Below are 26,173 nucleotides of genomic sequence, written 5' to 3'. Positions count from 1 at the left end.
TGATCCCAGAGCAGCCACAGGGGAGTCTGAGGACACGAGGCAAAGCTGAGAGTGCAGGCCTGGTGAATGATTGACTCCCGTTGCCCATGGCTGTGCTGAGTTATCTGAAGGCCGCGGGAGCCTCCTGCAGAGCTCGGCCTCCATTTCCTGTAGTGCCTCTTGTTGTCCAGGGCTTTCTTACCTGAGGTTTGCACTCAGCATTGGGCCTTGACATGAGACCAGAACTCAGTATGGAGAGAGCTGAGGTTGTCTCAGCAAATAGCTCAGTTAACAAAACCAGAAAAAATTAAATATCTGAATGTGGTAGAACATTGCTGAATCATCTAAAATCCCAGCACTAGGGAGGCTGAGGCAGGAGAATTGCCTCAAGTTCAAGGCCAGTGCAGGCTACCTAGCAAGTATCAGGCCTACCTGCACTACACCACCCAGCTAGCACTCAGATGTGAGTGTGCCTAAAAAGATGTGTGCTGCTGCTGTTCTAATGAAGATGGATGACCATGGAGCCAGTCTGTGCTTCTGGAGCACACAAGTCCCCCCAGAGGTCAGCGCTGCTGTGTCAGCTGACACAGGGCTCTCACTGTGGCTCCGTGTTTCCCTGCCATGGCTAGACTGGTTAGCAAGGAAGTTGTGCCATCAGTCATGCCAAACGCCCTCAGACAACAGGCGTCCTGTGACATTGCAAGGTCTGTGGTTTTGGCTCTGTGAAGCCCGGCAGTAGAGCACACCAGCATGAATATATTTAAAAGCTGCACATTTTTAGAAGCCTAGAAAATATCTGCCGTGTGCTTTTCCACCAAAGGCAGGGCAGTGCCTGGGAAAAGTAGTCTCAGGTCCTGGGAGTTTGCAGCTTTTCAGGCCAGGTGAAATTAGGGAATCTTGGTGAACATTTTGTCTAGATGAAAGTGGTTAATGACTGTCTCTATGGCTGATTCAGTCCATTTTGGTATAGAGTGTACAGAGCTTCCAAGGTGTTGGTCTTTTTTTAGTTTAGTTTAGTTTTGTTTTGCTTTTAATTATGCGGGGAGCAGGCATGTACAGGTGAGTAGGCGCCCTTGGAGGCCAGAGATGGCAGATCCATTGAAACTGGACTTTGTGAGCCTTCTGAAGTAGGTGCTGGAACTGAACCTGGGTCCTCTGGAGAGACAATTGTGCCTCTCTCTCTCTCTCTCTCTCTCTCTCCCTCTCCGTCTCCCTCCCTTTTTTGACAAGGTCTCACTGTGTAACTCTGGCTGGCCTGAAACTATGTAGAGATCCACCTACCTTCGCCTCCCGAGAGCACCACCGCACCTGACCCAGTGTAAACTCTTAACCAGTGAACCATCTCTCTAGCCTAGGCATTGGGTTCTTAATAATGCTGTCTTTAAAGTGGTAAGTTCATGTTCTTCAGGACTCTGGGTCTTTTTAACAAATGAATGCTGAATGCCCTCTGGAAACAAAGACCTTTAAGGAAGTGAGGCTAGCCTGTGCTAGGCTGAGAGGCTTGTCACATTTGAGGGAGTCTGGAAGAAAAGGTTGAGACTGTGAGCAAGGTGAGCAGGCAGGGAACATTCCAGGCCATGGAGCAGACTTTGGATGCAAAGAACAAAAAGCCAGGAAGGCTCAGGGTCTGTTGAAAGACTCACAACAAGGAGACAGGCATGGTGTGCCTAGAGAGGCAGAGGCCAGCTGGCCAGGTATCAGGGCTGTGCGGCCATACTTTGTTTGCCGGTCAGAGCTTCCGCAGAAGTTGTCATGTGGACAAGCGAACACTCACGTTTTTCCTTTGGGTGAAGTTTGGGCAATGGCGTGGAGGCTGGACCCGCTCACTGGCCAGTCTCTTGTTGGAAAGGGTCGGGTGGAGCAGGGCTGCGTGTGGGTGTGGGGGGCAGTGGCCGGGTGAGGCGAGGTGGAAAGAAGAGCTGGGAGTCCTTGAGAAGGGCAGAGCAGGACAGGGCACAAGCTGGAGGGAGGAGGGGCCTGCATGGAGAAGCTGGCAGTCCTGTCCGGTGCAGTTGAAGGCAGGGACTGGAGTGTCAGCCCTGGATTTTATTCCAGCCTTGCCTTTTGCCGTTTGCACTCATCTGGGTGAGTTACCTAACACCCTTTTACGCCGTATTGGTTTTCTCATCTGTGCAGTGGGCATCACTGCCCGCCTTAGTGAGCATAAAGAAATGTAATCTGTGTAGACCTTGGCATAGATCGCGTTCCTCTCGAGCACAGGGGTCCAGCAGACCAGCGTCACCAGCAGCTGTTACTTAGTCCAGTCAGGGAGGAGAAGAAAGTCAGTCATGATGATAAGGGGGGAGGGGGAGAGAGAGGGAGAGAGATACCAAATGAGTCAAAATGAAGGCAGTGATGCGCCTACACAGCAGTAAACCGAGGCCTGAGTTGATGTGGGTAGTTCCTAGTCTACGCCTGGAGCCTTCCTGTGCCTAGAGCTCCGGAGAGCCAGTACCCATGTGCTTAGACCGAGGGTCCACCTTGTCGGCCACACGGCATTGCCCTCTAGTGGCCAGTGAGCAGGGTGGCCAGAAAGGCAGTGCCCAGCTCCCGAGCCCCACTCTTAATTTTTGTTACCATCAGAAGAAAGCAGACACCGGGGAGTTGACAAATCTGGTCAAAGATTTACACTCAAGTTTCTCATCCGCACAGACTGCAGAGGAAGTTCTAAGTGAAGTGGCTAAAGGCAGCTAGTTGCTAGTTTTCTGTGTTGACCTGCGCTTAGCCTGCTGGCCACCCACCCAAGGTGCTGGCCTTGCTGTAGCGCTCTGTGGCCGCTGGAGCGGTAGCATGGCCAGCGCGTGCCCGGCCTTTCTGGAGACACGTTGAGTGTCAGGCTCCTGGTCTGCAGATTGGCAGTCAGCATTCTCTCTGCTCTTTGCCCACAGGGCTCCCCCTATTTGTCCAGCGCACGGTGGCCCGAACCATTGTTTTACAAGAGATCATCGGCAAGGGCCGCTTCGGGGAAGTATGGCGGGGCCGCTGGAGGGGTGGTGACGTGGCCGTGAAAATCTTCTCCTCCCGAGAAGAGCGCTCCTGGTTCCGGGAGGCGGAGATCTACCAGACAGTCATGCTCCGCCACGAGAACATCCTGGGATTTATCGCTGCTGACAATAAAGGTACAGCGGTGTTCGGGGGGGGGGGGGGTGCGATGACACCTCACAGGTGTGCGCACACACACACACACACACACACAGGAGAGAGAGGAAGACCGCAGTCTCAAACGTGTTAAAGTGTGGAACCTTTTATGCCGAGCAACTCCCAGGGAGATGGGGGTTATTGGTGGCGGAAAAGGCACCAGCCTCACCCCACCTGCACCTACAGGCTCTTTGCTCTCAGACCTGCACCCAGTGTGGCCCCTGTTAGGAGTCCCCTATGTTTATTTTGAAAGTCACTACAGTAAGAAATGATGCTCTAACCCTTCCGGGAAAGAATGGTGACAAAAAGCATTCAGTCGACATTCGGCAGCACGACCAGCACTGTCTACACTTGTCCTGGTCCAGCTCCAGAAGAGCCGAGGCCACCTTCCGCACAGTGAGACCTCCTAGTTGTAAGACTCAGTTTTTGGCCTGTTCTATACCTAAGACCCCTGAGTTGCTGCTGCTGGTGATGGTGATGGTATTGATGATGGTGGTGGTGATGGTGGTGGTGGTGGTAATGATGGTGGTGGTGGTGGTGGTGGTGATGATGGTGGTGGTGGTAGTATTGGTGATGGTGGTGATGGTGATGATGGTGGTGGTGATGGTAGTGATGAAGGTGGTAATGGTGGTAGTGGTGATGATGGTGGTGGTGGTAATGATGATGATGGTGGTGGTGATGGTAGTGATGAAGGTGGTAATGGTGGTAGTGGTGATGATGGTGGTGGTGGTAATGATGATGATGGTGGTGGTGGTGGTGGTGATGGTGATGGTGATGATGATGGTGGTGATGATGGTAGTGATGAAGGTGGTAATGGTGGTAGTGGTGATGATGGTAGTGATGGTGGTGGTGATGATGGTGGTGGTGATGGTAGTGATGAAGGTGGTGATGGTGGTGCTGCTGCTGCTGCTGCTGCTGATCCCCCTCCCCTCCCTCTTTTCTTGTGTCTTTGTTAGGAGGGTTGGAGTTGAGGTAGAGTCTTGCCATGCAGTCCAGCCTGGTCTCAAATGTAGTGCTCTGTCTCGGCCTCTCAAGTGGTGAGATTCATAGGTGTACGGACCACACCTGGCTGCCTTGCTGCAGCTCTGAGTCTTTTGCGTGTGCCCAGGCATATCCGTGTTTTGAGATGCTGATGACGATAAGAGGCAGGTGCCAGCCAGCCTGGCTGAGCTTAGATTGAAGCAGGTCACATGAGCTTGAGACAAAAGCAGCAAAAACCGGACAGAAAGGAAGGCTCTGTGCATGTATGTAGAGGTGGCGTGTGTTTGGGATTCTGCAGATATCATGGGAGAAGCAAGGGAGGGGTGGCCATAGACCAGGTTATGCTGGGCTTGTGTGTGCATGTGTGTGCAGGTGCCTGTGTGTGTGTGTGTGTGTGTGTGTGTGTGTGCATGTGTGTGCAGGTGCGTGTGTGCAGGTGCCTGTGTGTGTGTGTGTGCATGTGTGTGCAGGTGCCTGTGTGTGTGTGTGTATGCATGTGTGTGCAGGTGCATGTGTGTATGCATGTGTGTGCATGTGTGTGCAGGTGCGTGTGTGCAGGTGCCTGTGTGTGTGTGCATGTGTGTGCAGGTGCCTGTGTGTGTGGAGGCTAGAAGTCAGTGTCTGTTTTCTGTATTATTCTCTGCCCTATGTTTTGAGTCCCTTCTCACACCCAGTGCTCACTAATTGGCTCGACCAACTGCCAGCCAGTGTCTATGATCCTCCCGTCTCTACACCCAGTCTGGTGTTGGTGTCACAGGAGCGTGTGTCACGCTTGATTTTCTATGATTACTGGGATCTGAGCTCACGTCCTCATCCTTTACCAGCTGATGATGGAGGACAGGGATAGTGATTAGAAGGCTGTTTATTACGTCAGTGGCGTCTGTTGGCCTCTGCGGGCTGGAGCCCAGCCTCTCAGATCTTCCATAGCCGGCCTACACCGAGGTCCTGGGGAAGAGGGGACAGACATCTGGCAGCCGAGTTCCTGCAGCCCAGAAATGAGGAGGGAGCCCGGTCCTGTTCTCAAGTCTCTGGCAGCTATGACAAAGCTCGGTGTGGTAGAGCGGCTTCAGAGGCCAGGGCCCGCAGCGCCTGTCGAAGTGCTGGCTGAGTCATTCTTCACGGGGCTGTAGGGATGCTAGAGACTCCTGGGTTCTAACACAGCAGGAGAATCTCAGCCGTCCAAGGGGGCTGCTGCTTCTCTAACCCTCGTAGAGTCGCTGAAAGGCTCAGAACCGTCCCGTAGAAAGCCAGTGGGCCCTGAGGAAGCTGTTTAGTGTGGCCCCTGCTGGCATCAGAGGTGCCAAGGCTCAGCCATTTCCAGCAGCGTGCTCTGTTGATTCTGGCAGCTTGTGTAAGCTGGGTGGCTGGTGAAACCCGAGTTAGGGCCAGGGAAGGAGGGAAGTCAGACTGTTCTTGCCTGGAGATAGCACCAGCCTAGAATTGGGGAGCTCTCAGTCCAGTTTCTAATCTTCCTAGCAACTTCGGCAGGCCTAGCCTGATTTGATTCCTGCCCCTCCCCCATCCTCCTTCCTGCCACCTAGTGTGAAAAAGAAAGTGTAGTGATACTGCCCACCTGCCATTGCTGCTGTGCAGGGCAAGGTGGCCTTCGTGGGAATGCTGGGACGTGGCTGCTCATGCGTGGAAAGGTGTGCTTGGTTCTGTAACAAAGCAGGCCTCTCTGCTCTGCTCATGGCTCCCGGCCTAAGGAGGGCCGAAAACTGCAAAGAAGCATTTCCAGTGAGACAGGTGCTGGGACGGCCCTTGATTAGAAGGTCACACAGCAGGGCCTCTCTTCCTTGGCAGTGGTGGGTGGAGCCCTATGGGCCCACGTCACTGGGGTAAAGGCGCTGACACCGTTGCTTTCTGTAAGCACACTGTTCTCTCCTGGCAGTGAGTGGTGTACTGCTTAGAATCATCTTCACTCCCTCTCAGAGTTCTCCACTGTCTCCATCACTTGTTTATTCCCGTGATAAAACACCGTGCCCAAGCTGGGCAGTGGTGGCTCACACCTTTAATCCCAGCACTTGGGGGGCAGAGGCAGGAGGGTCTCTTGAGTTTGAGGCCAGCCTGGTCTGCAGAGCAAGTTTCAAGACAGCCAGGGTTACACAGAGAAACCCTGTTTCAAAAAAAATCCTAAAACATAAAAATAAATAATAATTATTACCATTATTATAATAAAATACCATGACCAAGGCAAGTTACAGAAGAGTTTACTTTGTGCTTATGGATCCAGAGGGCTAGAGTCTGATGGTGGAGTGGAGGCAGGAGCTGAGAGCCCACATCTTGAGCTACAAGCAGGGTGATGGCTCAGGGCTTTTGAAGCCTCAGAGGCAGCCCCAGTGACACGCATTCTCTATCAAGGCCCAGCCCTCCTAGGCTTCCCAGATAGCCGCTCACGGGAGGTCAGTGGTCAAATGCCCCAGACCTTTGGGGCTGTCATCTGGCTCAGAGCGCTCACTTGGATGGGGGACAGGCCTAGAAGAGAAGTGCTGTTGCTGCCCTCTCCTGAGGTGCAGGGGCACGAGGGGTAAATTCAGGGTCTGCGTGAGCCTGCCGCTGCCTGCATATGTCGTGCTGCTTCCTTCTTGCTGGAGTCCCTCCTGTGCAGACCTGTCTCTTCTCTGCAGATAACGGAACCTGGACCCAGCTGTGGCTTGTCTCCGACTATCACGAGCATGGCTCCCTGTTTGACTACCTGAACCGGTACACGGTGACCACTGAGGGCATGATTAAGCTGGCCCTGTCTGCAGCCAGCGGCTTGGCACACCTGCATATGGAGATTGTGGGCACACAGGGTAAGTGGTAAGCCCAGCCAGGGAGCAGGAGTTGGAGCCCAAAGACCTGCGCGTCCCTATCCGGTCCTCCCCACTGGGGCTGGGCCAAGCTTTGGAAACGGTGGTTCCTCCTGAGGAACAGAATGCCAAACTGTATTGGGAAGAGCAGAAGCTGAGTGGGGTTTCCTCTTCAGCTCTGTCATTAGCCCTTCCCGGGGAGGTCTGTAAGGCGAGGGCATGGCTGTTGTGAGCATTCACAGGCTTGCTAAGGAGCAGCGGTTTCTGGGGTACACTGTGAAAGAATGGAATGAGAAGAGAGCAGGCCAGCAGCAGGAGTGTCAGAACCCCATGCTGAGGGTGGGCATGCTGCCTTGTCCGAGGCGTGCTGGCCACACATGGGGCCCAGCTATCTGCGGGTCCTGGATGACGACCCAGGCTTTGTGCTCGATGGATTGTTGGCTCCTGGCCATGCCAGGCAGCAGGGGTGATCCCTGATGCCCGGTTACCTGGTGCCTGGCAGGACATGGCATGACTGTTGGGCCGTGGCAGCCATGGTCCGCAGCGCCGGGAGCCCTGGGAGCTCGTGGCAGCCTGGCCCGCCTGGGCTCTTCAGGACTGGTGAACGGTGGCGACATTTTAATGTGAGGCAGCGACCATGTCACTGTGAGCTCTTTGCTTCTGGGCATGTGTTCTTTCTCGTCACATTCCCATGAAGTACTGTTACTCTGTAAGAGAAGTATAAGCTTCTCAGGGTCATTGGCTTGAGGGGGTCAAAGCCAGGCCTCAGCCCAAGACTCTGGCTCCGATTCTGTGCATTACCCCTGTATACATCATCCTCAACATGCTGGGTTTTTCTCTGTCAGGGAAACCTGGAATTGCTCATCGAGACTTAAAGTCAAAAAATATCCTGGTGAAGAAGAACGGCATGTGTGCTATTGCAGACCTAGGCCTGGCTGTGCGCCACGACGCTGTCACCGACACCATCGACATTGCTCCAAATCAGAGGGTGGGGACCAAGCGGTAAGCAGGCCCTGGCCCAGCCCTCACTCGGGCTCACACACAGGAGGACATGTAGGAGGGTGATCTCCCCATCAAGGAATGGTGAATGTTCTCACAGCTGCACCACACCAAGAGCACAGCTCCACAGCTGTATAGGCTGCGGCCCAGGCGGAGGGCAGTGGGGAAAGAACTGGAGCAGGAGGCTTGGCTTGGTGGCACACACCTTTAATCCCAGGACTTGGGAGGCAGAGGCAGGCAGATCTCTGTTACAAGTTTGAGGCCAGCCTGGTCTACAGAACGAGTTCCAGGATAGCCAGGGCTACACAGAGAAACCCTGTCTCCAAAACACAAAAAACTACAAAAGATTTTGGAGCAGCGTTGGGAGGGTAGGCGCCAGGCCTGGCTGGAGGAGGGGGCGCTGCAGTGCAGCTGTGGAGGAGGCAGGAGCGCCGTGCTGGAGGCTCATAGAGCAAGGCCGGCCCCTGCGTGCCCAGGAGTCCGTGGCCTGCTTTCCAGAGCGAAGGAATCACAGAGCTGACCTCCTAGGGTGGAGGCAGGAGGAAGAGAGGGTCTGGGCGTCTGAGTGAGTTCATTGTGCTGCTGCTTCTTGTCCTTTGACCTGAGACCGCACCTGCCCAGACTCCACAGTGTAGGTGGGCCCCCGTACATCATACAATTACACACAGTTACTGCTCAGAGCCACGGGGCACGGTTTCCATCACCTCCAGAATGAGTTTCACCCAGCTGAAGTCAAGTGAGATAACATAAGAAATTCAGAATGGACTTATGCTCACCTCATCGCCGTGTCCCCTCAGTGAAGTGAAGGCTCCAGTAGCCGTGTGCCTTTACTGTCTGTATGGTTCCCCAACGCCCTGTGCCCAGAAAACCAGACAGACAGGCGCCAAAAAAGTCATCCGTGCCAAAACGTTCAGGTTCGAGCCCAGAGAGCTCGTGCAGTGAAGACATGGGTATGCTCCTGCTCCCCAGAGAGCAGCGTGCTCACACATGCACACCTCTAGGTGGACGCTGATCAGACAGCGGCCCCTGTGCTCCATGTGTGACTGTCTGTTGCTGCCCCAGGTACATGGCTCCCGAGGTCCTTGACGAGAGCATCAACATGAAGCACTTTGACTCCTTCAAGTGTGCTGACATCTACGCCCTTGGCCTCGTGTACTGGGAGATTGCTCGGAGATGCAATTCGGGAGGTACGTCCTGCTCCGGCCCTGGCTTTCCGAGTTACGGTTACCCCTGGCGTCAGTGCCCGCTTCCTCCCAGCCACAGTCCTGGAGGCAGCGTGGCGGCGTGTTCACTGCGTGGGGCTGGGCTGAACTTGGGCCTTTGTCGCGCTGCCCAGTACTCTTCCGCATCCTGAGCCCGGGGACCGGATGTTAAACAGTGTCGTTCTGTGTGACAAGTGTTCGGGGGTCAGCACACAGGCGCACACACGCACACATGCACTCGCCTCCTCTCCCTCTCTCTGCTTCCTCCCTCCTCCATCTCTCTGCCCTCACTCACTGTGCTAACTCACAGGGCAGGAGAATTCCTAGGATACACACGGGCCAGGGTTAGTGCTTCGGTCTTGTCAGAGGCACCATGTTCTAACGTGTTCTCTTATGTTCTGGTGTGTCCCCTGCCACATCTCTGGGGAGCCCTGCTTGGTTCGCAGTAGTGTTTAGGACTTTCTGAAAATTGTGTTTTTTTTGTTTTTTCCCTAATTTAAAAGAAAAGAACCTACAGTGACTACTTACTCATGTGAGACCTGATGAAAAGTAGCATCGGATTTAGCTGAATCACTTTCTTTTTTGTCAGCTTATATCAGGTTTGGTTTGGTTGGTTGGTTTGGTTTGGTTTGGTTTTTGTTTTTTTGAGACAGTGTTTCTCTACGGAGTTCTGGCTGTCCTGGACTCACTCTGAAGACCAGGCTGGCCTCGAACTCAGAGATCCACCTGCCTCTGCCTCCTGAGTGCTGGGATTACAGGGGTGTACCACCACTGCCCGGCTGTGCTGGTGTTTTAGGATAGCCTCCAAACATTCGGCCAGGTGGTCTTGACAGAATGGTCAGAGCCTGGAGAGCCCCGCCTCAGCCTGTCCTCTCTGCCGAAAGGTCCAGGGCAGTGGCAGTGGTGAGGTAAAAATAGCTGGTAGATTTTCTGCGCGGCCCTCTTTTTGTTCTGCCTTTTTCTGCCCGTAATGTGTGGTTAGACCCAAGGAATGGCGGAGACGCTGTATGTTATTCATGGGCTTGGGCCTCCTCAATTCATCACGATGGCCCAGCGAAGCTGGGGTGCAGCTCCGTGGCCGTGCCGCACAGCGTGTGGTGTGTCCATGTTGGTGTGTCTAGCGTAAGCCCCGGCAGCCCTTTCCCACGAAGAAAATTGCCATGGGTGTTTTTAAAACTGGTTGTGTGTGTGTGAAGTGGGTTCTTGCTCCCATAGGTCTGTGCGCATGTGTATGCGCGTGGAAGCCAGAGGTTCTCCACGTGGTTCTGAGACAAGCGTTCCCCCTGGACCTGGAGCCCGCGGGGTGGCCTGGATGGCTGTGGTGCCCCCGGGGTCCCGCACTGCGCCTGCAGGGGTGTTCCTAGCTCTTCCCGGGTGGGTCCACAGCAGGTGTCTCCTTCCTCACAGCAGAAACTCGGGCTGCATGTGTGCTAACTGGAGTGTTTCCTCACTGCGGGCTGCATGTCCTCGGTTCACGGCTTCCGCTCACGGCTTCCCCGCAAAGCTGTAAAGGGAGACTCCAGTGTTGTCCTCATTCTGTAGATGAAGAACACGGGTCAGGGGCGATCAAGTCATCTGTGCAAGGCTATGAGCTGGAGCTCTCACGGGCCAAGGCATGAGTTCAGCTCTAGGCTCCATGTCAGGTTCTCTGTCTGGAAATCTCCCCTCACAGGGCTGGGAGATGGCTGAGGGGCAAGAGTACAGCCACTCTTGCAGGGACCCGGGTGCCCAGCGCCCACGTGGCAGCCCACACCCTCTGTAACTGTAGTTCCAGGGGCTCTGACTCCCCCTTCCCTACCTGTGCAAGCACCAGGCACACATGTGGCACACATACATAGCTGCAGAGAGTGAGGAGAGGTGGTAGCTAAGTGTGTGCTCTGCTTCTAGAGGGCCTCGTCACAGCCACCTGCAGCTCCACGGCACAGCTCCATCTCTGCTTCCAGCTGCCTTGGAGGCACAGACTTAACCACAGAGGCAGAGGGATGTAACTCCTAGCAATATACTTTTTAAAGATTTTTTTTTTTGGTTAGACACTGTTCTGCCTACATGTACACCTGTTTGCCAGAAGAGGGCGCCAGATCTCAGTATAGATGGCTGTGAGCCACCATGTGGGTGCTGGGAATTGAACTCGGGACTTCTGGAAGAGCACCCAGTGCTCTTAACTTCTGAATCCGCTCTCCAGCCCTTAATCTAAGAATAAATCTGGGGCCGGAGAACCAGCTCGGCTGCTGGGTGCACTCGCTGCTCTCCCAGAGGGCCAGCATTTGTCCACGTTCCCAGGTCAGGTGACTACGTGTGACTCCAGCACCAGTCAGACACCTCTTCTGCCTCTCGGGACCCGCACACAGATACTCTACACACGTAAAGAGAAAGAAATGCTTTAAAATACACAAATTAAGAAGAACTCTTACCAGCCAGCCATGGTGGCACACGCCTGTAATCCCAGCACTTGGGAGGCAGAGGCAGAGGCCTGGTCTACAGGGCAAGTTCCAGGACAGCGAGAGCAACACAGAGAAACCCTGTCTGGAAAACCAGTAAAGAAACAAATAAATAAATCTGACCTCAGGGCCAGCAAGATGGCTCAGAAGTATACAAGCCCGAAAACCTGCATTTAAGGCCCAGAACCCAAAGTAGGGGAGCCCTACCTACTGCAGCTTGTCTTCTGACCCCAACATGTGCACTGCCCTCCCAATTACACACACACACACACACACACACACACACACTTAATAAAAATTAGTAAATTAAAAAAGTAATAAAAATAAATATTGCCAAGACTGGGAATGGGAGCCAACTTAGGAAGTGGAGAGAGGGAATGAGAAGTTTAAGACTAACCATGGCTATGTGAGACTCTGTCTCAAGAAACAGAAAGCAAATATATAGTATATCCCAGTGCGGCAGTGGATCCCGTTAGCGGTGCGGCTGGGGGCTGCTGTTCTGTGTGAATGGGGACAAAAGTGAGAACAGTCCATTTGGCTCGCTCCACTCCAGACTGAATTAGAATCCTCGGCCTGTCGTGGGTCTAAGAACGAGGATTACGGGCGGACACCACTGTGCCTAGCTTTGGTGTTCTCGACTTTTTATTATGAATTCTCGTACGTGTAAATCTAAAGGGTAAGAGCTCCACGTGCTACAGCTGCTCTCAGACGTGGACCCCAGGATGCTGAAGCAGGAGGATTTCTAGCTGAGGGCTGTGTGGGAGCCACCGGCAGAGCACTGGCCCCTGGCCGGGTGGTATACCTGCAGTCCCAGTGCCCGGGAGGCCGAGGCAGGAGCACGAGAGCCCGAGGCTGGTCCCAGTGCCCGGGAGGCTGAGGCAGGAGCACTGAGAAGCCCGAGGCTGGTCCCAGTGCCCGGGAGGCTGAGGCAGGAGCGCTGAGAAGCCCGAGGCTGGTCCCAGTGCCCGGGAGGCTGAGGCAGGAGCGCTGAGAAGCCCGAGGCTGGTCCCAGTGCCCGGGAGGCTGAGGCAGGAGCGCTGAGGGCCTGAGGCGGGCATGGGCCTGGATAGCAGGGCCTGTCTGGAGCAGGGCGACACTGGAAGGTATGGCTCAGGAGAGGGAGGCTCCGGGTTTGAGCTCACACTGCAGGCGCGGGCAGCCATCACTGCGTCAGCACATCTCTGAAGTCTCTGCAGCCTTCGAGTTTCCTTCCTTCCTTCCTTCCTTTTTTCTTTTCTCTTTACTTTACTTTTTTTGGAGAATGCAGTCGAATGTCCTATAGTTTTCCAGACTAGACTTCACGGTGACCCGGTGGTAAGTCCACCCGGCATCCTGTTCCTTCTATGAATTGGTAGTTTGACCTATCAGACCCACATCCAGGTTGGGGACTTTTGTTGTTGTTGTTGTTGTTCGTTTGGGAAAAATATCTCTCATGGGCTTTAGTCTTTAGTCTGGGCTTTTAATACAAAGTACAGAACGTTGTTCTTCTCCCTTTGTGATGCTGACATCCAGGGTGATGGCTTACAAACCCCAGATGGCTAGAGGCTAAAATCCAGCATGCCAGCATTCATTCATTTATCTCCCATGAGTTAGCTGCATCTCTTCTTATGACAGACTGCCACAGGGTGTCCTGGCCTGTACCCATAGCCTGCCTGAGAGACTGAGGCTGAGGACCGTGGGTTCAAGGCCAGCCTGAACTGCATAGTGAGGCCCTGCCTCAAACCACAAAAGGAAAAATAACAGGACAGCTTCACCGACACATTTGTCGCCACGTATTTGCTCGGAGGTGGAAGTACGAGGAGGCAGCGCTTCTTTCCGGTACTCAGGGTTCAGAATAACTGCTCCCTTGTGGTACTCAGCGGGGGCGGAGCCCTCTCCTTCCAGCGTTCTTATGAACTGGTGAGGTCACAGACACTTTTCCCACTCCCAGGGTTGACATGCTGGGGCAGGCAGAGCTTGACTTCATTTCTGGCCTGGTCTACTTAGTGAGTTCCTACATAGAGAGACCCTGTCTCAAAATACAATAAATAATAAAATAAAAATTGAAAAGGTCCTCCTGTCAGATTGCTTAGTCTTAGATTTCCTTAGCTTGGTCAGTTGGGAACTGCTCAAGTGGCCCTGGAGTCTGACACTGTCTGTGTTTTGTTGTTGTTGTTGTTAACTTGGGCTGTGCTTGTCAGCTGGGTTTTGGTTTGGTTTTTCTGAGGCAGGCTTGTGGGACAGTGCTCTATCAGCCTCCTGTGTCCAGAACTGGAGGCCCAGACTGCCGTGTGACTGTGCCTGGAGTCAGCGGCCTCCAGAGGAGCCGGGCCCCTTTTCGTGAAGTCATTCCACAGCTCAGGCGTGGCTGTCTTCCTCCTCTGGGTGACTGGTGACTTGTTCTTTTCTCCCAGGAGTCCATGAAGAGTACCAACTGCCGTATTATGACCTGGTGCCCTCTGACCCGTCCATTGAGGAAATGCGGAAGGTTGTCTGTGACCAGAAGTTACGGCCCAACATCCCCAACTGGTGGCAGAGTTATGAGGTAGGGGCCGCGGTAGGGACCTGTGTGACATGGTGACGTCCTCATTGCCAGCTTCCTCTACTAGGAAATAGAGTGGTTTTCCTTGTTGATGTGTTTTTTTCTAACGGGCCAATTCCCAGGCTTGCCTTTTGAGTACACTCTTTGTCTGTAAATCCAAAGTGTAAAACTTTTTCATCATTAACATGGTGCTACAACTAGAAAAGCCCGCACCTGGCCTCGTGTGGTGGCGCAGAGTCACATGCAGGCACATGGAAACTATTACACAAGGCCACTTTCAGGCCGTGCGGAGAAGGTAGATAAGACGCATAATAAGTGAGTTTCCTGTCCAGACTTGGTCCTAGTCCCTTGCCTGTACGGACAAACCTGCAGACATGGCGGGTCCTGAAAGGACTCTGCCCCAGCTTCGCAGATGTGAGGATCACTCTGTGCTGTTACACGCGGAGTCCTCTGTGGCTGGAGTCACTTTTCTGGCCTTTGTAGAGTAGTCCCTTGGAAGTGATAGCGTAGAAGAAAAGCATTCCTTGCCATAGGGAGGGAGTCAACAGGACAGAAACAGAAGTGCACAGTACAGTACTGGTGTGCCTGCCAGAACTGCCCTGGGGTGTAGCCCAGTGCAAGGCCTGGGTCCATCTCAGGCCCTGCAGAGCAGTCTGTCAGACTAGAAAACTGTGGCCACAGGCTGGGGTGGTGTAGCATGGCTTTCCAACTGGGTGCCTCAGAAAGAGGCAGGCGGAGACAGAAGAGGGGTGGGAGGGAGGAATGTGAAGGGTTGGATTAGGAGGGGGGTCTTGAGGCACGTGACGTGGGGCGGTGGCTGAAATGAGAGTTTGGTGATAGGTCCCTAACTAACATGGGGTTTGGGGGCCCGGGAAGCTGAAGGTCACCGGGTCCCCTTTCACTCACAGCATCACCTCTCTTCTCCTTTGTGCAGCTTCACGTAACAAGCACACACAGCATTTGCATGTACTGGCGTCCCATCTAGAGTAGGTTGTGATTTTCCGACGCCTACCGCAGTAGAGCCAGGAGCACGTCTGTGACTTACCTGCTCCATGGGTGTGCTAAGCACAAGTGAAGTCTGCTCTGGGCCGCACAGCTCTGCTAAGTCTGGGCCACACCCTCCTGTGTGGAGGGAGAGCCCGCCTCCACCTCTAAGGAGGCTGGCCACTAGGGGGTGTTTCTGCCATGGTTATGAGCTCACATTTCAGCCACCCATTGTGGTTGCATAAGAAGGCAGCATTTTCGGTGTACCTTGGGCGCCTTGGAGTGGATTAGCTGAGAGTGAGGTGAAAGAGCCAGCCTGCGGCTGCCTCCCCTTCCTGGCTCTCCTGCCCCTTCACGGAGAAGAAGCCTAGGCAGAAAGTGTGCAGAAGGTTGCGGGGTGGGCCTGCCCTGGCTGGCCTGCAAGTCACTGTGGGCTTCTCTGCGCAGGCCTTGCGGGTGATGGGGAAGATGATGCGGGAGTGCTGGTACGCCAACGGTGCCGCCCGCCTGACGGCGCTGCGCATCAAGAAGACGCTGTCCCAGCTGAGCGTGCAGGAAGACGTGAAGATCTAAGCTGCTGCTCCGCCTCACACACACCCTGGGCAGTGAGGGTGGCTGTAGCCCCCGGGCAGGTGGCGTGGAGGCCTACCTCTTGTTTCTGCCCAGCCCTCTGGCCAGAGCCATGGCCTGCAAGAGGGACAGAGCCGGGAGATGCGCACACTCCCACATTGGGTTTGAGACACAGACACTTTTTCTATTTACCTCCTGGTGGCATGGAGACTCTGAGAGAAAATTATGTAGAAAACTCGATGCCACCACTCAAACTGCGGTGGGAAGTAGAGAAAGCCCAGTGCACCTGGCGTGCAGCCAGGAGTGGTGGCGGGCGCTGGGCTCCCGGGAGCAGCCCCTGGACCTTGTGGTCCCCTGGGCTGCAGGTTTTCCTCCAGGGACCAGTCAGCTGGCACCAGGGTATTCAGAGAAACCAGAGTGTCACCCGCCCTCCCCCAGGCAGCCCTGAGCCACGCCTTCCCCTTCTCTTGTGGACATCTGAGGGACTGCCCTAGAGACACAACCTGCTGCCTGTCTGTCCAGCCCGGTGTGCATGTGCCGAGGTGTGTCCACATTGTGCCTGGTCTGTGCCACGCCCATGTGTGTGCAAGTAACTGTGCGTGTGTTATGTGTGTGTGCGCGTGCGTGTGCGTGTGTCTGTAGGTGCACACTTACCTGCGGAGCTTTTTGTGCATGTGTAGGCCAGGGTGTGGTGGGCCTGCTGTCTCCGAGTGCCGCTGCTGCTGTCACAGTGGGCAGCATCCGGTGTCCTCCTGACGGTCTCGTGTCTCAGGCCCTCTTCCCAGCAGGCTGCTTGTCCACCCTGTGTCACGGCTCCCCTCTCCATTTCACACCACAACCAAAGCTGGCCCACGTGTCCGTGGTAGGAGAGGCGTTGGGGCGGGAAAAGCGGGGAAGAATGTCAGGAAGCCTGGGTTGTGTTTCAGCATCAGCCGCGAGAACGAGCCAGCCCAAGGGCCTCTTCCTCAGCAGCCGGGAGGAAGGGCCGAGGAGTCCCAAGCCAGATCTTGGGACTCGGATTGGAATGTCACATCTGTCTGTCCCACCCCAGATTCTGCAAGCCGCAGTGTATATTTTTGGTGGTGGTGGCGGTGGTGGGTTTGGGGTGGGGTGGGATGGGCCCCAGGGGGTGGGGAGGGAGGTGGGGGACAGAGGCATCTGCATGGGCCTTCTTGTACTGGATTCTGATCAGGGTAGAGAGGATGAGCGATTCACTCGCTTCGGGGTCCACACTGAAGGGAGCGCTGAGCTGGCTGTGCTGTTTGACCAGGCGCGGTAGTTGCAGACTCTCGAAGCCTGCTGTGAGCGGGGATTTGGTCAGCGTATCTTAAGTATATGATAACTGAAGCCATAACTTTTAACTGGAGCGGTTTATTTTAATTCATTTTATTTTATTTTGGGGGGGAGGGTCAGGATTTTAACTTTAATACCATTAAGTTTTGTAAAAGGAAAACCATCTCTATGTGACAATTACCTCTTAGAAATCCCTAAAACCAACAAAATACCACAAAAATTCTCTAAAATCAAGTGCACATAGTTCAGTCACTGGAAACATTTGTCTTTGCACCTGAGCCTGTTCCCACTGAGCACTGAGTTCCTCTTCCCTCCGGGGGCTTGTATTCCATGCTCACCTTGTCCATGACCCTCAGCCCTGTGTGCATTCTCCCGCCCGCCTGCAGCCTCTGCAGACATGCCGAGTGCTGGGCCCGGGAGGACCCCTAACCGTGAGACAGGCCTGGGCGCTGCCCCTGGAGCGTGGAAGGAAGAGCTGAATGGAGCGAATGGCCAGGGCCCACTTTGAGACCAGAAGTGCTCACGCTGGTCCTCAGAGCCTTTGTGAGCTGGAATCACCATTCTTAAATAAGACCACTGAGGAAAGGGAAGGGGAGCCTGTTTCCCGCCTGGGAAGACAGTGGTGGTGAGCAGTGAGACTGGAGTTCAGAGACCCAGACGGAGTGCATTCATTGTGAGAGAATGCAGGCCAGCTTCCAGCCGCCTCCTGCCTCGGTCTCCCGTGTTCTAGCCTTTCTATTTATTTCCTGGTGTAGAACTTCTTTCCTTGCATTAAAGGGATCTTCCTTTAATTCTTTGGGCCAATTTACTGGCCGTTGAACAGTTTCCCTTGATCCCAGTTGTGTCGTTGGGGAGCCTCTCTCCACCCTGCTGACCTACCCCTGCAGCGAGTTGTCGTGGTTACAGGTGGTGATGTTCCGTGCCAGCAGACACCCCACAGTGACCCCCATGCCGCTGGCCTGCTCCTACGGGCCCGTCTGCCCTCCGACAGTCCAGCTCGCCCGCCTCAGGAGACTTGAGCAGGTTTGGGGAATGCCACTCCCATCGCACCACTCTGCATTAGGCTGAAGCTGTGATTTGGCGCCCTGAGGCTGCCCTGATCCCCAGGGCAGCCTGCACCTCTGGATTCTGGATTCACAGACCAAGTCCAAGCCTGCTCTTCAGCCGCTGCCAAGGCCCCTGAGCGGTATTCGCGGTACTTCTGTTTGGTTTTTGTACAGTTTATTAGAAAGGACTGTAATAGCCACTTAGACACTTTACCTCTTCAGTATGCAAATGTAAATATGTTGTAATATAGGAAATCTTGTTTTAATATAAGAACGAGCCTGTCCAGTTTCTGCTGTACATTATTAAAGTTTTATTCACAGAGCTTCCCTGGTACTGTCTGCTCTTCACTTGTAATGGCTTCCCGTGGCGTGGCCAGAGTACGGGGCAGTCTCCTGTGTGTGCTGTGTGAGTGCACACTCACGGACATGGTAGGTCTTCTGGGGCCTGCTGTGCTGTCTTGTAGCATCTTGGCCCGTTTATACCACAGGGTCTTGATCCTGGTTAGTCATGGCCACTGACCCTCGAAGGCAGCAGAAGAGATGCCCCAGTTTGACGACCCTCATCTAGACTGAAGTGACTGTGAGTTCTCAGGTACATATGAGACTGCTGGACCTTTCAGAGCACGGCTGTGTTTACTGGTGGTTGGGCCTGAGAGTGGAGCCTGAAAACAGACCGCGATAGCCAACTTCAGTGAGAGCGTCAGACTGAGGGCTGACGGTGGTCACCTGAGTAAGGTTCTTGTGAGTTTAGCTGTACACACAAGGACAAGCTGCACCGGGCCAAAGCATGTTTTCCACAGAGGCGTGTGCACTGGCAACAGTCACTGAGAGTCTGGAGTAAACTCCCTCCTGTCGGATAGACCTGGGAGGCCCGTGACACACGTGGACAATTCCGAGCTCACAAGACTCTTGTTTTCTTAGCGCTTTCTCACAGCTCAGAAATTCCCTCACAGAGCTCCGTTGCTGGACTGTGGTCCAACAGGCCAGTTGTGCCTGTCTGTAGCTCCGGGCTGCGGGATCCAGATAGCAAGTAGCTGGAAGGACAGCTGGAGACCCTGGAGAGGCTCCGGAGGCTCCGTGCTCGGCCGTCCGGGCCCTCGACGGCCGTCTGTAGGCTGCCCAGTAGAAAGGACTCCTGTAGGCCTTGTGCAGACCTCTAGACAAAGGCCCTCAAAGGGCAGCAGTCAGCAGTCAGACCGTTCAGTTAATACGAGCAAAGGCCTGTTGAAGACTCTTCTGGGTGGCAGGGAGGTGGCTCCGTTTGTATACACGTTTGCAGGGTGAAAGAGGAGGTAGAAACAAGAGAGTTGTCCTCTGAGGTCCACGTCTGGGTGTGGCATGTGAACACACCACACACACACGAGCGCACGCATGCACGCACATGCGTGTAATGCTAAAACATTGCTAAAGCTGGGTGGTGACACACCTTAAATGTGAGCACTCAGGAGCAGAGGGTCTGTGTGAGGACTGCAGTGAGACCCCGCCTCAAGAACAGACAGAGACGAAACCCTAAAAACAGGCACAAGAACAGCCCTAGTGGAGAAGCCAAATAAATTTTGGTTTTTGTTTCTTTCTCATTTTTTTCTGAGACAGGGTTTCTCTGTGTAGCCCCGACTGTCCTGGAACTCGCTGTGTAGGCCAGGCTGGCCTCAGAGATCCTCCTGCCTCTGAGTGCTGGGATTAAAGGTGTGCACCACCAACACCCAGCTGAGAAATCAGTCGAACAAGGTCTTTCGGCTCACAGATGGACAGGGTCGTGATCAGAGTGTTGTTCACAGCCCATAGTGCCTCTGCTGGCCCGCCGCCACGGAGCCGAGGCTGGCCAGGGCGAGAGCTGTCCCAGGCCTCCAGCGACAGGCTGGATTCCCAAGGTCACTGCTGGGCTCACCCTGACAATCCCGCCGTCCCCACTCTACGTGTGGGCAGTTGATGTCATGAACTAGGGTAGAGGTCGCTATAGCCTCACTACGTCCGTCACTGGAACCTGCCCTCCGCTCCAGCTTTCCCCGTTCGTTCCGGCTTTCACCCAGGATTTGCTGTTTTTCCCACCTGCGACTGATGACCTGAAAACCAAGTAACAGACCTGCAGAGTTTGCTTTAGGCCTCCCGTGCGCTCCGTAGCCCGGGCCGCCGCCAGCTGCTGTTAACTCGTCCTGTGTCCTGCCAGAGGTCACAGCAGGAGCCCGAGCCCTAGCTCAGGAGCAGTGGCTGCTGTGGGTGCACGAACTCACACCTGACCAGGGGAAGGTTCCTCCTGGCCCACCCTGGAGCCAGGCAAGGTTTGCAGGGTCAGCTCTGCCAACGTGAAAATCAGAATGGCAGCCATTCCCGCACGCTCCGGAAGTTTCGTGAATTCACTGGAAGGGTGAATTGCTTGGGGTTTTCTTTCACAGTAGTTTCTGACCCGGGGCCGTACGTGTTTGGATTTCACAGTCCTGGGAATACACTTGCTAAACACTGAGCACAATTAGGAGTAACAGGGTCAGGCCACAGGGGGGTCCTGAGAGGTATGTGTCGAAAAGGGGCCAAAGGGCTTTGAGCTAAGCCCTTGTAACTAGATGTAACTAGGGTTCTGTCAAAAAAAAAAAAAAAAAAAAAAAAACAGCCTGCAGGATAACTGGAAGTGATTAGAGGTTGTGTGTGTGAGAGGGAGAGGTTCTAAGGCACAGAGTCAGTCGTGAGGGCTAGCAAGTAAAAAATCTGAAGAGTGGCCACCAGGCCAGAGCACCCAGGGAGAAGCAGAGCCCTCCTCTGGGCACCTCAGTTCAAGTGGAGAACCCCCGCGTGTAGAGATGCTGTGCCTTAGTGTCAAAAGCTTGGTGTCCAGGCCCAGTGCCACCGGAGGTGGGGGCGCAGGAAGGAGTCTGGTGGATGACTCTAGGGCGCTGGGAATACACACTTGTGTAAGTTACAGAAGATAGACGCTGTGCTGGCGCACACCTGTGATCCCGGCACTCCCCTCGGGAGACAAAGGCGGTGAATCTGTATTCCAAGACAGGCATGGCTACACAGAGAAACCTTGTCTCAAAAAACAAAACAAACGAAAAATGAGTTACAAAACAAAGCTGGGTGGTGGTGGCCCACACCTTTAATCCCAGCACGCGAAGACCGAGGCCAGACTGGTCTACAGATCTGTTACACAGAGAAACCCTGTCTCAGAACAACAAAAACCCGCTGAGAAAAGCCACCTTGAGGAGGGCTGTCTGGGTTCACAGTTTGAGAGGACAGCTGTCCTGACGGCGGGAGCGTGACAATGCAGCTGGCCACATCGGAAGCACATGGGAGGCACCGCCCACAGCGGGAGAGGCACCGCCCACAGCGGGAGGCACCGCCCACAGCAGGAGAGGTACCGCCCACAGCAGGAGAGGCACCGCCCACAGCGGGAGAGGCACCGCCCACAGCGGGAGGCACCGCCCACAGCAGGAGAGGCACCGCCTACAGACAGAGGAGGCACCGCCCACAGCGGGAGAGGCACCGCCTACAGCGGGAGAGGCACCGCCCACAGCAGGAGAGGCACCGCCTACAGACAGAGGAGGCACCGCCCACAGCAGGAGAGGCTAACCTCTTTCTTCCTGTCCTGCTCATTCAGAATCTTGTTTTCCAGGGGATTCTAGATGCTGTCAAGTTTACAGCATTTGTCTACACTCGTCTCTAAAATGGACAGTGGAGCCATTCTTTTTTTTTTTTTTTGAGACAGGGTTTTTTCTGTGTAGTCTTGGCTGTCCCGGAACACTGTAGACCAGGCTGGCCTCGAACTCAGAGATCCCAGCACCGGCATGGCAGCTCACAACTATCTATAACTCTGAGACGCCCTCATACAGACAAGCATGCAGGCAAAACACCAATGCACATAAAAATAAATAAATAAAAATGAAGTATTATAGAAAGACTGTATCAAACAAACCAACCTCCCTGACTTAAATGTCAGCCGCATAACACGCTTCTTCACAGAAACATCTACGTTGATACTTGGCCAAACAACTGAGCACGATAGCTTCTAAGTTGATGGGTCCCAGGACCAGGGATGGTGGCAGCCCACACCAGATCCCCCCGACGGTGCTCCTTGGAGGCTAAAGATGGCTGTGTGGATGAGGGTCCGGGCTCCAAGGACTGCTTAGTCTAGACACGTCACAACTGAGACAGTCTGGAGGCCAGCCTGGGCTACTTGACAGCACCTGACTCTAAAAACGAGGGGCAGTGCAGTGTGGCACAGGCCCCCAATCTCAGAACATGGCTCTGTGTGTTTGAAGCCAACCTGGTCTACGTAGTGAGACACCGTCTAAAAACAAACAAGCAAACACATGAATAACACCCCCCCCCCCAAGGGACCTGGTGAGACAATTCCGCAGGTAAACAGAGGCTCTCTCCCCGAAGACCAGAGTTTGCTCCTGAGCCCCACAGGTGAGAACCAGCTCCCACAAAGACGTCCTCTGACCTCCATGCCCATGACACCCCCCACAGACACAGAATAACTGCATTAAAACAAAGACAAAGGGCTGGAGAGATGGCTCTGTGGAGAGGGTTCGGGTTCCAGCCTTAGCTCCCTAGTGCAGCTGAAAACAGTAGCTCCAGCTCTGGGGATCCAACATCCTTCCAGCATCCCTGGGCGCCAGGTATGCAATTGCAAAACACCCACAAAATAAAAATAAATAAAGTCTCCACAACTACATGGTGGGCTTGGCCACATCAAGGAATCCAGGAATATAAGGAGCAGAGTCGGCTAGAGCTGTTTCCGAGCTGAGGAATCACGACGTCGTGGGGGAGGGGCCCAGAAAGGTGGCCCGGAGGTGAAGCACACGTGTTTTGGGGTTTGGGTGGCCTGATGCACAATGCTCTCCTGTCCCCTGGGAGTGGGGGAAGCCAGGGATCATGCTACTGAACAGGTGGCTTTGGCCAGCAGGGAAGGGCTCTGTGGGGTCTGGGCCTACCAGCGGTCATTTCTGCATCCCCCGCGCTGAAGGGAAAGGCGAGACAGTACCTACTCCACGTATTGCTGCGCTGAGGAGAACCAGACTGAGCGAGCACCCCTCCTGTCTGTCCCTCCAGTCTGGCCAGTCAAGAGGCAGGTGGCCCTTTGCTTCTGAATGGGACTAGACCATGAGACAGCCATGTCCAACCCAAACTGCCCTGCGCATCTGATTCCTACCCGCAGACCTTCTCGGACTCGACACTGGGCTGTGCTGGAGCGGACCTGCTGCCGGAACCCTCCCCTAGCAGGGCCCCAGCGCCAACACAGATGCCATGCCATGAACACTGGTAAGCAACAGGAGCCATTAAGGAAACAAGCATTCCCTGCCCAGCCAGCCAGCTGCCCACCGGCTGTTCTAGGCCTCCTGCAAACAGTGATGTCATGCAGCTGCGGTCCAGCCCCTCATTCCTGGTGGACCGGAGAGCCAGCTGAGGTCCCAGCCCTCTCCTGCTGCCGCCCCCGCCCCCGGCGCAGAAACAGAGAGAAGGCGTCCACAGAGCTAGTTATTCATGTTGCCCGTCTGGGCCCTGAAGTAACAGACTCCCTGAGTCTAGAGGGTCTGAACTTCTAGCTCTAGCGGCCCAGCTCCCTGAGGGTACGCCCGAGCTCAGTCAGGTCTAGGGGGGTCGCAGGAGACACTTCTTCCATTTCCTGACAGGGAATTGCGGTTTGGTGGGAGACTCGGCAAGGAGTTGCCCTGAAGAAGTGAGAAGGGGCTTTGTCCGTTAGACGGTCCCTTCTAATCCCTCGCTTTCCAGGTCCCGCCCCGTCTCAGCCGGGGCAGCTGGAGACCAGGAGCTGGGAAACCTGAACTCCCTGAGAACAAGCCACCTGCTTCTGCGAAGTTGCAGACAGAGGCTAGCTTTCTCGGGAGCAGATCCGAAGGGGATTTGCTAAGAGGCGTGATGGGGTAAGGGATATTCTGGAGGGGCCCCGGAGGCCTGCTGAGCGCTGATTGGAGGAGAGCAGAGGCTACCCAAGGGGCGTGGCTTAGGAGGCGCTGGGGAACAGCAGGCTGAGCTCCGGGGCTGCTCCCGCGGATGTTTTTTATCCACAGCATCTCCCTCTCCACAGCTTCTTCACTGTGAACTCAGCGGCCAGCTGAATACACATCCCCAAAATATGGTTGGTGGCGTCGGGCACCCAGCCGGCCTTTCAGTCTGGAGATTTTCCTCCACAAGGCTCACGACCAGCAGAGGGCGTCACCAGCCCACAGGGAAGCACCCAGGGCTACCTACCCTTCCCGAGAGAAACTGAGGAGCCCAGAGGAAGCAGGCAGGAATCTCAGCGCTCTCCCCGGCTGCCAGCAGCTGAATTAGCAGTCTTAGACAGGAGCCCTGGGTTCCTAAGCCCACTCTGAGGCAGTCTTTCCCTCTGCGGCTGCTGTTGCAAGCAGCAGGGCACGGACCACACACATCTTTTCCAGAACATGAGAGGCCCCCTCCCAGCTCTGAAATCCTAGGACTTGAGGAAATCACGCCAAGGACTTGGAGAAACTGCCATTTCCGGGCTCACGCTAGCTCTGGGTTTTCCAGCGCCCTCTTTCTTAGGTGAGAACTTCAGCTCCGCGGTGCCTTGTCACTTGGAGGCCAGAGGCAATCTGACATGCACAGGCTTGGGGTGTCAGCACAAAGGCGGTCTGTGTCAACAGGGGGTGTTAGATGCGGGCTCCCTAATCGAGCCTCTGGAGGAGTCAGGCGGCTCCTTCATAGAAGAGGCTGTGCAGGGTCCCTCTGGGATGAATATAATAGGACCTCTCGTACCTTTTGCCTTTCTGACTCCCCACCCCCTCCCCCGCTGCAGATGCCGTCTGCCAGGCAACAGACGATCCAGGGGTCCATCTGTGTGAATGCTCCCGACATGCTCCACGTTTCCCCTCCGACGCTCCCGGTGCCCCCAGCTGATGGCCACTTGGTTAAAGGGGGGAGAAAAGCGTGGGGCTCCATCTCAGCTAACACAGTCTCTAAGCCACCCCTACCCCCAGCCCCACCAGCCTCCTGCCATCTGGACTTGTGCAATTTCTGAGGGTGGAGGAGCTCCCCTCCCACCCATACCTCTTGTGTGGAGGACGCAGGGGCGCGCGGCACTCGGGGTTCCAGGGTGGGGGAGCAAGACACAGGGAGACAGCTAGGCTGGCGACCTGAAGCAGGGAGGAGAAAGTCTTTCCTGGCCTTTGTTCCCCTGTGGTGTCTTACACACAGCTACCCCTGCCCAGACCCAGCACCTCTGGCACACCAGCACGCCAGCGCCTAGCCAGCCCTTGGCACAGAGTTGGGCTCCAACTCACTCACAGAGCCGTCAGACTGGCGTTCCAGAGCCGCCATGCCTTGTTTGGGGCCTCAGCTCTGCCACTGAGTGACCATCCTGGCTGGGCGCTCTGTCTGGGTCTGTAAGGATGATGGCGCCCGTTTCCTAAGTTTGCTACCGTGTCTGCAAAGCAGGGGGGAGCGGCGCTTTCCGAACGTGGAGCCCCAGGCTGCCTCTGCGGTGGCTAGACACGGCCTACTTCCCTCTCTCTCTTCTGTGCGGGCCGTCTCTGACGACAGACACGGGTCATCCTCGCCTCTCCGACGGCCCGGCAACCATGGCAACAAAGAGCATGAGGAATGAAGACAGGGTTAGAGAATGGCTCGGCCTCGCCGATGCCCCAACCCTGGGCACCTCCTCTGGGCATCTTCCAAGCCTCAACTGCGGCCTCCAGAGCGGTGCCCCCACGCCTGGGGCCGGCTCCCTTGCCCCTAGCCCTGGAGGGAAGGCTGCTGCAGGTGAAACCTTTCAGCCCCAGCGGCTTCTGCAGGGTCAGTTTAGAGGCGCCTCCTCGTTTCTTCCTCGGAAACCACAACCCTCCCCCTGCACAGCCCCAGGCCCTCCCTCCCTGGTCTAGGGACCCCTGCAGTCTGTGCCCACCGAGTCTGACCCCCTACTTCCCCGGGTCTCCGCTTATCTACTGCACCCCGGGTCTCCACGAGCCACTAACGCCGTCTTTCATTCCCTAACTTCAGATCCCATCCGAAGCGCCGCTCACAGATGGCTTCCAGGTAGCACGTAAACTCCTGCTCGCCCCAGATGTCCTGCCGTGGGCGGCTAGGATTCCCCCACTGCGCGCCCGAGTCCCGCAAAGTCCCCGAAGCCCGGCCGGTGGCGGCGAGCTGTGGGCAGGGCTCGCCACGGCGGTCCCCTCCCCTCCGGGGCGGGGCCTGCGCGTCGGGGGGGCGAGGCCACGGGAGGCCCCGCCCCCGCCCCGGGAGTCTATAAAGCGAG

At 55.3% G+C, this 26,173-nt stretch overlaps 1 protein-coding gene across 3 annotated transcripts in view; it reads left to right on the top strand.

Moving 5' to 3' along the window:
* Acvr1b (activin A receptor type 1B) overlaps nt 1-18,265 on the top strand; it is a 39,376-nt gene extending 21,111 nt beyond the window's left edge. For all 3 annotated transcript variants that reach the window (XM_021654414.2, XM_060388576.1, XM_021654415.2), the window contains exons 4-9: nt 2,868-3,098; nt 6,726-6,893; nt 7,736-7,892; nt 8,952-9,076; nt 13,923-14,053; nt 15,482-18,265. In XM_021654414.2, coding sequence (XP_021510089.1) covers nt 2,868-3,098; nt 6,726-6,893; nt 7,736-7,892; nt 8,952-9,076; nt 13,923-14,053; nt 15,482-15,607 — 938 coding nt within the window. In that variant the 3' untranslated portion in view covers nt 15,608-18,265. The remainder of the gene's footprint in view (nt 1-2,867; nt 3,099-6,725; nt 6,894-7,735; nt 7,893-8,951; nt 9,077-13,922; nt 14,054-15,481) is intronic.
* Nucleotides 18,266-26,173: the final 7,908 nt, after the last annotated feature.

This window comes from Meriones unguiculatus, chromosome 8 (assembly GCF_030254825.1).
Source record: "Meriones unguiculatus strain TT.TT164.6M chromosome 8, Bangor_MerUng_6.1, whole genome shotgun sequence".
Taxonomy (NCBI): domain Eukaryota; kingdom Metazoa; phylum Chordata; class Mammalia; order Rodentia; family Muridae; genus Meriones; species Meriones unguiculatus.
Note: the sequence above shows the minus strand (reverse complement) of the source record. Positions and strands in the feature narration are given on the sequence as shown.